Source organism: Rhea pennata, chromosome 4, assembly GCF_028389875.1.
Source record: "Rhea pennata isolate bPtePen1 chromosome 4, bPtePen1.pri, whole genome shotgun sequence".
NCBI lineage: Eukaryota > Metazoa > Chordata > Aves > Rheiformes > Rheidae > Rhea > Rhea pennata.
The window spans coordinates 64,860,992-64,874,948 of record NC_084666.1 but is presented as its reverse complement, the minus strand read 5'-3'; the positions used below and the strand labels follow the sequence as shown (position 1 = coordinate 64,874,948).

Below are 13,957 nucleotides of genomic sequence, written 5' to 3'. Positions count from 1 at the left end.
GAGTGGACAGTCATCATGGTTTGTTTCAGATGCAGGTGTTCTTACGGATATTTTTAGACTTCAGAGAGGTGAAAATAGGAGCTCTAGGGTAGGTTGAACATCTGCAGTCTGTCATTTTGCAGCAGATTTGAGTGAGGGATGCAGAAAGAGCAACTAAAGACTTTGATGGCAGCTTTTTTTTTTCCCAAAAAAACCTCTTGTGAACATCATATAAGAAAGCAGATATATAGAACAAGAAAAAACTTTATTAGGAAGTAGAAATTGAGAGAAGAGACAAAACAGAGAAGAAGATGCATAGTCTGAATATGTCCTCGAAGAATTATGCTCAGAGCTGAATTGATCGAAGACATAGCTAGAAGTGTTGGAGAACCAACCAAATAAGCTTTATAATAGTAGAGATGCTCCACTAGAAACTGTAGAATTTCTGTCATTGGCCACAAGTGAAAAGAGCAGTTAGGTGCACAGGCAGTGCAGCCCTCTAGTTAGGACTCCACCAAAGAGTGCATAGTAATCAAGCAACAAATCTTTAAGCTTAAAATTTTAGATGGGAATAGAGGTGACAGCATGTGGTACTCACTAATGCCCTCAAAAGGTGTGCAGTTTAGTACAGTGGAACTGAGAAAAACCTGAGAAGAGCTTCCAGAGTAGTTTGAGAAGACTGTCAGCAGGGAAATGGAGGGAACCCCAACCCACTTGTAGGCCCAGAATGAATTGAATGCATTTTTCACTTCTTGAATTTATACAGCAACTAAACAACAGTAATTCAGGATGACTTAGTTGTGCTTAGGCCACATCAGCTGTTAGTAGTGGATGACTGAGTGGCTTTTATCTTTTATACAAAATTAACAAGTGCTAGCAGTGTGTGCATTTTACCACAGCTTCTTTCTCCCACACTTGAAAATACTCAAACCAAAACCACTCTCATGTTTCAATTCCCTGTACTATTTTTTACAGGAAATTTAATTTGTGCTGAAATTTAAGCGAAACTTAAAATGTGGTATTTATCATCTTATTTTGGGGGAAAAGCGAGTTCTTGCCAGTCTTTTAAAAGAAGTACTCTTGTTACATTGATGGCCAAATAAAAGACTGTAGGATACCTCCTTAAGTCTCATTGAAGTCAATGGGAATTAAGAGAGAGAGCAACTCTTTGCATCTGGCCCAGAATAATAGTTTAAAATAAGCAGACAGGAATGAATGATCATGAGATCAGCGTTTATTTTCTGATATATCTAGGATGAACTTGGCATCAAGTGAAATAGAAAGCTTAGCAGTAGTTTATTTTATGGCCTAGATAAATAAGCAGCAGGTTGACTAATTAGCAGGATAGCTGTGCTTAGAATTTCCTTCTATCTATCTAAATTCACTTCACTGTACTATGAGGATGCCAGTTTCAGTGTTTTCAAAAAGGAGTCCTGGGAGAAATCATAGTTTTTTGTTGACGTTAATACAAAGGTAAGTAGGCAATCATCTGTACAGTGGCCAGCTAGTCTATAGGACAAGTGTAGGTGCTCTTAACTTGTTTGAAAAAAAAGAATCAGTCTTGCAAAGAGTAGAAAGTTTGTTTCTTTTTGGCAACATTCCCAGACTCTTGACTTTTTAACTTGATTGTCTTAAGACAATGTCTTAAGTCTGCAAGTGTATGACTTTCTCAGTCTGGTGTCACCCTCCAATATCTACGTTTTTTCTTTGTCTAGTAAGGAAATGAGTGTCACATAGCAGTTTAAAGTCCATACATGGGCTAGACTTATTTCAGTCATTTTTAAACAGTCATTGTAAATTTGGGTTGATCTGACAAAACTGATAATCCATTTGTTTTATTGTGGTTGGTTATAGGGGAAATTTTTATTGTCAAGATGCAGAGAATAGCAATTGTGAGACATTTTCTTTCACTCCTTATAGGTCTAATTGTATTGAGAAGTGAATGTACTCAGTCTGTTCATGTGTGAGCAGGAATGTTTGGAATTTTGTCAGAAAAGAAGTTGGGTGGAAAATTAAAAGAAACCCCCCCTGAAATCAACATATGAAATCTAACTCTCACCACACAGTCTAGAGTCATGCCCAACAACTGAAATAACTGACTACTATTAAAAGAAAGGCTGAAAGTCAGTCTCAAGTTTATTTTTATACCCAGATCTCATTGTTGACCTTACTCACATGGAACCCTTTAGAAGGCAGGATGTATCTTTACTGCCACTTAGGTTCTGCATCTCTTTTGCCTGTTGATTATCCACACAGCATGTGTTAGGTCACTCCTGGAGCTCCAGCACGCAGTGAATCTATTAGTCCCTTTGGCAAGGAAAGCTAGCTGAGAAGAAAGTATAATTTACATCCTAGAAATATCAGAATGCAAACTAGGCCACCTCTCTGGACCTGGTAGAGGTGTAGTGGAAGAGGCTGTATTATAGATGTAGCTAGTGCAATCCAAGCCACGTGCACAAACTTGGCTGAATGTGGCCTATTTCTTTAAAATCCTCAGCACCATACAAATCTTAATTTAAATTAACAGGAGGACCTACCTATTGCTCAGTGAGAGTGGCTTGGTTCCTAATAGAAAGTGATATAAAATGTGTTTGTAGTGTTGGTAGAATTGAAGATGTTGTGAAGCTTACTGCTAAATGCTTCTCTTTTTTATATATTAATTCTCAGTCATAACACTGTATTGAATTTTGGCTGCTATGTATAAAAAAGATACAGAGCATTTAAGTAGCTGAGATACACAGACTATATTCTAGTAAACATTTTTTCCAAGGACAGTGTTTGGCAGCAAATACGGATTTCCAAATACCCATTTAATGTGCAAAATGACATTTTATATTGTTTTTGACTATATGGGCTGTGGTTTGCTAAAAGCTTTCACAGAAAGTTTATAAACTATCATAGAAGGGATTCTTAAGCAGTAGACTTCAGAGGCACTGAAATCTTCACTTGAGACTTCGGAAAACAGGACAAAGACACATCTGTCAGGCAATTTAAGTGCACTTAATTATTTCTTGAGACTTGGGAGGCAGTCTAAAATTAAGATTTACCTTTCTCCTATCCATTTTCTGTTTCTGACCATAGTGTTTAAAAAAGAGGAAGTGATCATTTTCAAGTAGAACGCTTTGGAAGTTTTTCATGAGGCATCAGCTGCTTTTCAGTCAGATCTGTTCAAGCATTACTCAAGGGCATACTTCTTGAAGCATTCTTTTTAGTAGTCTAAGCAGCCCCTTCCCCAAACTATTTAAAGGAAAGATGTTTCTGTGATTCTGAGTACTATTTTTCTGTTTCTGGCTATTGTTTGTAGGGAAAATGCCTTATACTAACTAAAAACACCTGTCTATGTTGCCTTTTAAAAATATCCCTTAAGAAAGATTTAAGAAGGAGACTGCACCAATTTGTTAGAAAAAGGCATCAAGAGCAGTGCCATGCATTAAAAGCAAGATCTCATATTCTCAGGGAATATCACAGGCCATATACATACAATGTATGTTCATAGACATATAGAAAGATGTCCTGATAGTAGAGGGGAAACTGAGTTCTAAAACTTAAATGGAGCAAACTCTTTCTATGCTGTAGTTCCTTTTGCAGATGCAGTAGTGGGAATGGCCAATTCTGGATTCTTTGAATCTTACGGAATCTTCTATGAATCTTTTATAACATGAGAGATGTATTTGCATATTTCTTTAACAAGCTAAAGAAAAACTAATCTCTTGTTTGAATTTTAATTTTGTTTACTTCAGCCCTTGTAGAAAAGCTTGGACTAGAGTGCAAGCCACATTTGTGAGTGCCTTCTGACAGATTTGTGTTAAATTAGATCCTTAATACATCAAATTTTATGATACAGACTGCTGTCAGGTTAATTAAAATTACAGCTGTATTTAGTTAGTTACTTCACAAATTCCAAATGATGCCATTATTTTACAAAATGAACTTAAATCAAAGATAAATAATGGATCCTAACTCTGCAGGGTATTCAAGTTACGCCACTCTCCGATTTCTCTCTAGTTTGTATCTGTATTGCTTAAATAGTAAGCTCACCAGCATTTTACGTCTGCATTTTGTCATGTATCATGATAAGTGTCATTTTAGAGCATAGCAAATATTTCAGTTTTCCGGTAGGCTAAAACAATATATTTAATAATAGGAAGATACTATAACAAAAATACTTGCCAATGTCTGTTTAAAATTGTTTCACCTGTGAAATGTTTTCCAGAGTTGTGCAGGATTCCTAGCACTCTGGAAATACTCCTCTTTGCTAATCATAGATCAGTAGGAGTAAATTCTTGAGCTTAAATTTCTTCAAAAGCAAAGTTTGTTTTATTGTTAAAATTTTAGACTTGGAATTACGTTTCTTCAAAAGCAGTTTTTTTTGTTTTTGAAGTTTTGAAAGCTTCTTTTATGCATTTTATTTGTATTTGAAGTAAGAGAGGCACCAAAAATGGCTTTGTAACTATTATTTCTTGGCGTTCTGCATTTACGCTCCAGTTAGGGAGTTAGAAATCACTTGGCAAGTTTGATTCTAGAAGCAGAGTAGAACATCACATTCTTCAACTGTGTTTATGTAGCAGTTTTGATTATATATATGCTTGAAATGTTCTGAATAGCAGCGACTTGGATATGTGCAGTGATAAAGTAGCATATTGCAGTGTTGCTTTTGTTTTTACCCACTCCTTTTTCCCCCAGAAGAAGAAATAAATGTCATTCCCATGCAACAGTGCCAGCATCTGAAAGGGAAAGATTCAGCCAAAACATTTCTTAATGGGGGGTGAAAAATGTCATTGTGCTAAGAGGTCACAAAGGAAATCTGTGAATCTGAGGAACTTTGTTGCTACTTACAGGTGATTGAACTATGACTTTGTTGATATGTTAGCTATGGCATTGATGTACATATTTCCTATAGAGCTAGGGCATATTCCAGGTATACCCCACTTAATGGCATGAATCATAGTGCATATATACATAGAGTCAGAGGAGGCTTGCTGTCTGCTTGCTGGTCAGGTACTAAAAGCATTTAATAACCTAGAGACAGCACAGTCTACTGTTATGCAGAAATAGAACACTAATGGGTGGTTCATTCTTTGTGTGTATTGGGGTGGTGGCTGTCTTTGAAAGTGTACCTGGGGCTTGAACAGTGGTGTTTTGAACATGTAATGATGCTTAGGGGAGGAAGATAAATTGTACTGTCTGTTAGGTTGTTGTCATTTGATCGAAAGTAATGTGCCATCAGCTGTGATGGAGCAAAAGAGTGATGAGGTTTTCTTCCATTTGCAGCTATATGCCAGCCAGGATGCAAACATGGTGAATGCATTGGACCAAACAAGTGTAAGTGCCACCCAGGATACACTGGAAAAACCTGCAACCAAGGTAAATCCAAGAAAGAGAATTCCTTCATGAAATCACAGAAGTACTTTGGAACTCAAAAAGAAGTGCTAATTTTGTCTTACCTAGGATTGGTCGTTTTCTTTTCTTTGCTAATTCTTCACAAGCATGTAGTATTCATCACAAGATTGCATATGTTGCCTGCAGTCATAGGTAGTGAACTCAAATACCAGGACATTTCCTGCTGCAGCTATTCTGGTATTAAGATTTACATTTGTAGGGAGAATGACATCTCCAGGGGAAAACGTTTGCTTTCATTCAGAAGAAGTCAGTGAGATTAATGTGAAGTATGTGTTTACATGCTTTCCTGAATCTGGATTAAATAATTTAAATCTCGTGGTTAGGACTGCTAATTCAAAGCAGAGTAACAATTCTGAGGTTTGGGTAGTGAAATAATATATATTTAATTAGAAACAATTTGATTCCTGTATTATTCTTTATGTGTTTCTGACGCTGAATGAGTTTAGCTAGCAAAAACTTGTACTTTGTAATTAAAAGCTGGAAAGATGAAGTGTTCTTTTAATAAATTATCATAGGTAGTTTTCTTTTTTCTTCCCTCCACCCCCAGTTGACCTCCAAAAATGTGTAGTGGTATAAAGAATATATAGTATAAAACAGTATTATAATACAGAACTTAAAAGCTTTTGATGCCTAAGACAAGTTCAATAAGTCCCATTAAGGCAGTTTTCTTTTCCAGTTGTCCCAGCGTAGATAAAATGTTTGTAAATGTTTTCTGAGAATGCTGAGGAAGTATGATAGACAAATCTACCAAAGTTAGGACTAAACTGCTGTCCAGAAGTGTGTTCTCTGATGTTTTCTAACCTCCTTTTGGCACGTTGATTTTGAAGTGCATTATTTTCTTTAAATATATAAATATTTGTTTTCAGATTTACTAATCTATCCCAAACTGATGTGGAAATAAATATTGTGCTTTTCAGTTTTGTTTTAAGTTTCACTTACTCTGTTCTCTCTCAGATTATCCTATCTTCTTCTGCCTTCATTCTGGGCTGACATGGATAGCATGTTATGACACCCTTATTCTACACCTGTAGAACTTTTTTTTTCTACACCTGTAGAACCTGGAATTTTTCTAAAACATAGTGCAGTGAACTAACAGTTGTTATATGTAGCAGTTTATATATATATATACATGTAATAAATAATATCAAATAGATGTGCAGATTACTGGAGACTGCAGTGTCTTGAGCTAAACAGTTCACTGTCCAAGAAGTGATAAAGAAGGAAAACAAACTTGGTGGAAAATGATTAAAGGCAGCCTTTTAGGCAGTATTGACCAAATGTTCTTGCGTAGTATCAGTGACAGAGTTCCATGGCAGATCTGCATGAGATGCCTCCTGACTGTACTGGCCAAAACGTACATCAGTTTAGGTGACTACAGCTGTGTCTGTGCTACCATATGCGCTGAGACCCTAGAGCTGTTCCTGGGCTCAGAGTATGCAGCCTGAGGGTGAGACCTGAATGTTCATAGTTCATGCAGAGCCCTACTTTTGCTGGAAGGAAATGCACATCTGTGACTGGGAAAAGAGCCATAGCATGGTCCAACCATCCCTAATCTGGAGAACTGGATGCATTAGATGTATAGGGCATCCCATGAGGCACACTTACCATACAGGATAAACACAGCCTATATTATATCTTGATACATAGCAGCTGTCCCATTTAGTCCATGGGAGATCTTTCTTGCTTTTGTTCTAGAATAATAATTAGTAATTAAAAAAAAAAAAAGTAATGATGCTGGCAGAAGAGATATTGGAGACCCCTTGCAGAGATGGAAGTCTTTCTGGGCTGTGTGAATGGTACTGAGCTGTAAAGTATGCTCAGATTTGTGGTGAAAGGCATTCTTTGAGTATGAGTGCTCATAAATAGGTTTTACTTCTCATCTGTTCATGGACCTTGTGGTTCAAGCCATATTCAATAGATCAAGCCAAGAAGACAACCCAGCCTCACAGCTGAACTGTTGAACTTCAACTGTGTGATGTTGCCCAAACGTTAGCCCTTTCCCAGGGGTGCTGTAGTGGCAGTGGCAATCTAGACCTTGATTTAGGTCACTTGCAGAAGGTAGGATTAGCTGATAACCACCTCTCTTACTGTATCACTAGCATCAGCAACTAAATTGCAATGGCTTTGCACAGGAGGGAACCATATGCTCTCCCGAATGCATTCAAATCTCACTAGTGATTTAGTGTTTCCTTTCTAGTTTTTTGAGCCCAAGTTTACAGCTGTAACCATTTTTTTAAAAAAAAAAAAAAAACTTGCTGAGCATTCTGAAAGAAAATACCCTTAGCCAGCTCTCTAATTCATAGTGATCATAATGGAACTTACAGTTCTCTCAAAATGTGTTCATCAGAAAATAGGTACTTGCTCTTCAATAAAATCTGTGTTTACTGACAAATACAAGTAGTTGAAAACTTAAGTTTTTGCTAGTTGTAGAAAGTGTATGCAGGTTGCTTTCTGTGGCTGAGAAAGATTAACTTCACTTAAAAGAATATGTGGCATCTCTCCTGTAACTTGTTATCTTGTTACCTGCTTGTTCCAGGAACATCTTGTGAAAGTTTACCTCTTTCTCTTTTTGTAAGGCAGTTCTTATCAGCACCTGATTTTTTTTTTTTTCTTTTTTTGATGCTAAAGTAATGTGTACTAGAAAGATTTGGTCATTTTGTTTTTATTATGCCTTCTTCCCATCCTGTGAAGATGAGCAACTGTATACAAGTCTATCTGATCGAAACAGTGAACCATTTCTTTTGCGCATCCTGAATCATCACGCAACAAATGTACCTTCAAGGGGTGAGATGGTGCTTTATTTCAGGTGGCTGCACAGCTTGAGACAATAATCCAATGTCTTGCAAATGGATTGGAGGCTGGCAGACCGATGGCTGCAATGTGAAAGCTGAGCCTGCAGTGTCATTGGCATGCAGAGCTAATAGCTGTATTTCCTTGATATTGTGTGCTTGTATTCTTATTCTGAAAAGACTTGGCACTCCACAAAACTTACTATTGCACCTTGCTATTATTTCTTTGCTCTTCTTTCAGGACTTGCATTGCTTTTTACTTATTTCTAAGTTCCTTTCTAAACTGGAAATTGCTTGTCAGGTCAGATAAAGACAAAATTGTAATTCACACAAAGCAGAAAGTTGAAGAAAGTGAGGATTGCCAACTTCTGAATCTGTCAGCCGTTGTTTTATCTGACCTAAGTACTGTGAAAGATAATTCATAGGGTGATACAAATCTGCTCCATAGACAAGTTTAATGTGGTTGTGTGATGATACTCTCTGAGAATGAAAGCTGATTTATTTTGTATAGTGTAGGTGGTAACAGCTTAATTTTTAACTTGATTTCTGGTCAGTGACTTTCTATTACCTTAGTCTGAGTAAATTTGGTATTGACTATTTGACCTCTATGTGGTTTGATCCAAGTTAGTAGGCAGAAAAATAGGCTGGAGTCTTTTGTGGAAGCTAATTAAAGAAAACAGCACAGTGTACTGCGTCATCCTAGGAAAGACTTTCTGCAGTGTTAGGTACACACAGACATTAGGCATTTCCCAGGATCCTGTGTGATGGCACACAGTAGTCAAAGAGGTCACATCTGGATTTGCCAGCATAGCACTGCTGTCTGTTCCTCGCATTCATGTTTCCATTGCTTTTCTTTTAAAATAAAACGCTTGGGCTCAGCAGCCTCCACTTACGTTACAGACCTGCTTTCCTTAGTGCCTAAACCTTTCAGCCTACTTTCATGTGCAGTACTGTCTTACGTTATTTTGAAGTTAAGAATGCTCATTTTGCATAGCCTGTGTAATTGTAGGCAAATCTGAGTTTAAGTGATTGAGCAGTGAAATTTAACAATTTCAGAATAGTGAACGGACATTTGTTAAATTCTTAATAGTGCTGTGCTTTATAGTTGAAGTTCCAGTGTAAGGTTTTACATCACTAGAAGGAACGATGATGCTCTATTACAAAGAAAAAGGATGTAAAAGTGTTACTTTCATTATCCTTTGAGTTTGTACTCTTTAGTTTGCTTTCTTTAGAAGAAAGTTCCACTGTTTTCTTTTTTTCTTCTTTTGATGCATAGACATTTATACTGAGATCTCTTTATAGATACTGTTTGAAATATGCAGTTGATATCTTTGGGTAAGTAACCTGATCTTTTTTAAACCAAGATATGTTCAAGAGGTATGTTGTTGTAGCTGACTTGTTAACTGCTAACATTATTGAAAGAATGAAAAACACACAACTGAAGCAGATATAGTGTATTAGTAGTGAGACTGTTACAGTGCACCCCTTGCCCATGTGCAGTACATCCAGACTCTTCTGAGGGAAGCACACTGTTACAGATTATGGGAGCGTGGAGGTAGATAAAGAGAGCTGTCGGCATATTTATGCAGGGCTTTATGAAGAACCAGTAAGGCTTTCCAGTAGTCATGCAGTGTGCCTCCTAGGAAATGGAGTGTTGCTTTCTGTGTGGTTTCTGAGTGTATGCCTGTCTGTGCTGATGAAAGTGAGAACCAGAAAAACTGCATTTGGGGGAAAATAAAATAAGATGGGCTGAGCTGTGTGCTTTAACGTATCTAACCTTTTTGGAGGCTGGCTTTGCTTTTAAGCAGCCAAGGTATTGCTAATTCTTGTTTTCCTAAGCAGTAGCATTCATTCTGACTCCATAAGGTTAAAAACATCTCTGTCTCAATAGCTAATGTCAAGGGCAAAAATGAAAACGCATGACACATGAGTTGTAGATTTAAATGGAGCTGTGCTGATAGCCCATTCCTGATGCCTTAGCTTTCTATTATGTCAGCCCAGAGAAAAAAATTGGCTGTTGAAAGACACAGGCATTTTACTCACCACACATTTTTTAAAGATTTGAACCAGAGGAGTCAAAATCTGATGTGACAGTGTTTATTCACAGGTAGAAATAGAATAAAATGAGTACAATAGAAGTAACTAAATGTAGTCAAAATTCACCAGTGTGTGGTGTGATAAACTAATGAGGTTCATTGCACCTGCTTTTAAGAGGTTGTTCTCATCATATTTCCCTAATAGCCACATATTCATCAATACGAAAGCCTTCTTTTCTATACTATTTGTACCAAATAGTGGTATAGTAGTCAGTATGCTATGGAAGAATCCAGTTATTTAAGGTTCATAGTGTAATCCATGCTTTATGCAGATCAGTCATTATGTTTTTCAACTTCAGATCTGTGATAGTAGCTCTGGAAATAAGTGAGAGAGTTCTTCCTAAGGGTTACGTTATTAGGAGTATCTAAACTTAGCTGAAGTGCAATGGGATGTAACCACCAAAGGATCACACAGGCACTGCTAAAATCCAGCCCTATCAGCTTAAATTCAGTATTACTGCTCCTATTCTGGCACTACTTCTAGTTAAGTATTTTATATGTTACTCTGTTACGCGTTTATTTTGTAAAATGATGAGTTTTGTAAAAAGCAGGAAAAAATAGTTATTTTAGCATTAAAATAAGAACCTTTCTATTTAAATTCAAAATTATTATTCCCTGTGAATCTCAAAATAGTCATTAGTTGGGGCTCAGTGAAGATATGTCTATGGATTATAACAAATTGTCTATAAATTGTTAACAAAATTATTGAATTTAACAACGACTTATTATTTAACAAAAGTTTGGAATGTGTCACTGATCTGTTAATGCAGTTATAATGTCTGTCAGGGACTGCATAATTTTAATGAGCTTCACAGAACAAAGAAAAAATAAAGTATGTTTTTCTTATTCCCCCTAGAGAAATTTACCTCGCAAAATGCGCATCTCTCATGTGTTTATTATTCCACTTTTTTATGTAAACTTTTTTTATGCAAAGGTTTTCGCATTCGAAACTTATCCTCCCACTCCAGGAGCATTATCTACTGCTCTTCCATTTGACCTATGTGTGTATTCTGTCAATGGTCAGCACGCCTAACTGAAGAGGGAGAACTGAGTGGCTGCTGAGGGAAGTTAGTGTGTTCTCCTAGCAACTCCAGAAATGTCTTCAAACTCTTGGAGAGTAGGAGGGAGAAGGGATGGAGAAGGGATGGAGAAGGGATGCTCCTTCCGCAGGACACATTCTGCAGGAAGTGTAGAAAAGGCCACTGGCTTCTGCACTCAGAGCTTGTTGTTTGTAAGCGACAGTTTCCTCTTTCGGCAACCTTTTTTCATCAGTGTTACTCACCTGGTCTTCCTTGCCTCTCTAGGAGCTAAGCAGACCCTCCAGGCTAGAAAATTTTTGATCAGCCTTTTGCAGGAATAAAGCAAAAATTGTATCCCCTCCCACTGCTCTCTGCCAGCACAAGAAGCAGGAGGTATGCTTATTGCTAAACCTGCTGTACTTCTTGAAGTCTTGGAAAACCAAATAAAAAACTTCACATCTGTCAGAGGAGGTGTTGTGGCAGGGACAAATTTGTCTCTGCACAGTGCTGGCCCTTCTTTGTCTCTGGCAGGGTGAAATAAAGTAGCTCAGAAAACCATAGGTTGTTTGGAACTCTCAGGAGAGCAGCAGCGTAACAGAATGCTTATTACAAGTACAAGCAAAAATCCTTGTGGCTGGTTTTGAATTACGCTGGTGTCTTGGAGCGTGATTTATTTTGCTCCTGATTGCCCTATATTCTGTCAGTCATAATGAAAGGGGAAATACTTGCAACTTTTAGAATAGCAGTTAAAAGCTTTGTTCTGAAAAAAAAAGAAAGATGAAGAAAGTTTCCCTCCAAAACTGGGTGATTAAAACATTTCAAGATGAATTTAAATTCCAAATACTGGGAATTTGGAGAATTCTGAGTGTAACTTTCTAAAACCAGCGTTCTGTCTGACTTCTGCTTTGTAGTGAATGCAGCTTTTCTCTCTTAGTGTTTCAACATAGACCATTGCTAAGATTGGTTCCTATAGTGCATAAAGCAATCAACGAATTACTGACATGATTCTAACTGGAGGTACATTTGTCTTTCTGTTCTAATGTCTTATCTCTAACCTTTCATACCTAGTCCTTAAAAAAGATGCAGCTCCCTCTCAGCCAGCATTTTATACAGCAGGTATTGTGTTCATGTGCCTACTAATTGCTAGGAGCCAAGGCTTACCTTTCTAGGAGTGATTAGGGAGTGATTGCTCTTTGAAAGGTTCCTGGAAATAACAGTTACTCTTTTACTGTGACAAAACTCCAGATGGCATTGTGGAATATTGGAAATGAAGATTAGTAATGCAGTTGTAAAACTACCTGCTGACAAGATTTGTGGATAGATTTATTATTTTTAACATTTTCTTATTGTCACCTTCACTGCATAACTACAGCAAATGGCTATGTTCAGGAACCGATTATTGTGGTTTACACAGATAAAATAAACCTGCATTTTTGGAAGTGAATTCTGAAGGAATTCTTGAGTCAATTTTTACTTCTTGCTAGAAGTCTTGTCTACTAAAGTGAAAATTGTGGACTGAATATCTTTATTAATGAATTCTGGGTGTAGTAATTTGTAAATCTGAAATAATAGTCTTCATGGGTAGTCCTTGGAAAATACTAGTGATGTCAGATGCTTTTTTCTGTATTGTCTGGGAGGTAAGGAACACTTTTTTTTTGCACTAGATTGTTTTCAGTGGGTCAGCATCAGCTTTCCTGCCTTCCTCTGCCACTAGCTTTGGAGCGTGGTCTTTGACGGTGTTTGCAGCAGTGACGTGTGCTTTGCCTCTCCTAGTCTAGTGATCTGGTTGAGCCTTGTCATAAGGTTGATGTGGAAAGTGGCAAGACGTGAGCAGTCTGAGCTCATGTATTCCCTAATGAAACTTCTGCTAGTGCATAATTTAATGCAATATTGTTATTTCTGAAAGGGATATCTGTGATACAGAGAGAAGAAAATAGTCAGCTTCTCGGGAGGACTGAATAGGACTTCATGCAGGATGTTCAGGATATTTGCTGATGAGCTGGACTGTATATAAAAAGCTAATTGCTATAATTTTCCTTCTTTCTTCAGGATCTCTAACTGCTAGCATTTTCACAAATACTTTGTTGTTTTCTTCTTCCACCCCCTTTCCTTGTACCCTTTCTTTTCAGATCTAAATGAGTGTGGACTAAAGCCGCGGCCATGCAAACATCGATGCATGAATACCTATGGCAGCTACAAGTGCTATTGTCTGAATGGCTACATGCTCATGCCAGATGGAACGTGCTCTAGTACGTCAAGGCTTGGTGCTTTCTTTTTTCAAACCTCCTCTTCAGTATCCCTGTATTACTGCCCAGGATTCCCTGGGAAACTTGTATGAAATGAAGATGAGTCCCAAAGTAAAAGTAAATCCTGCTGGAAATCAGGCAATTGCACAAAATGAGCTTCTTTGTTCTAATGAATTTAGGCTAAACAAAACAAGAGCAAATATTTTGATTTTATTATTTTTATTACTGGCCTCCCCAGAAACATTCTCCAGTGCTGTAAATCACTGTTAATTGGCCTTCAAGGACAATGGCTTGCAGTTCTCACAGCAGCAAGACACCTGCAGTTCTGCAGTGCTATGTCTATATAAATGTAAAGTCATTAGAGCTGCAGATGTTGATTGCTTGACTGATACAAAACTGTACTGTGATCTTTCTGGAGATAAGGTTCC

The 13,957-nt window shown here is 37.5% G+C and overlaps 1 protein-coding gene across 5 annotated transcripts in view; it reads left to right on the top strand.

The window, feature by feature from the left end:
* The window catches only part of NPNT (nephronectin), a 52,111-nt gene that overhangs the window by 11,886 nt on the left and 26,268 nt on the right, over positions 1-13,957 (top strand). For 4 of the 5 annotated variants that reach the window (XM_062574142.1, XM_062574144.1, XM_062574141.1 and 1 more), the window contains 2 exons: positions 5,251-5,343; positions 13,413-13,532. In XM_062574142.1, coding sequence (XP_062430126.1) covers positions 5,251-5,343; positions 13,413-13,532 — 213 coding nt within the window. Of the gene's footprint in view, positions 1-5,250; positions 5,344-8,070; positions 8,164-13,412; positions 13,533-13,957 lie in introns of all 5 variants that reach the window. The other variant, XM_062574146.1, reaches the window with a different exon arrangement.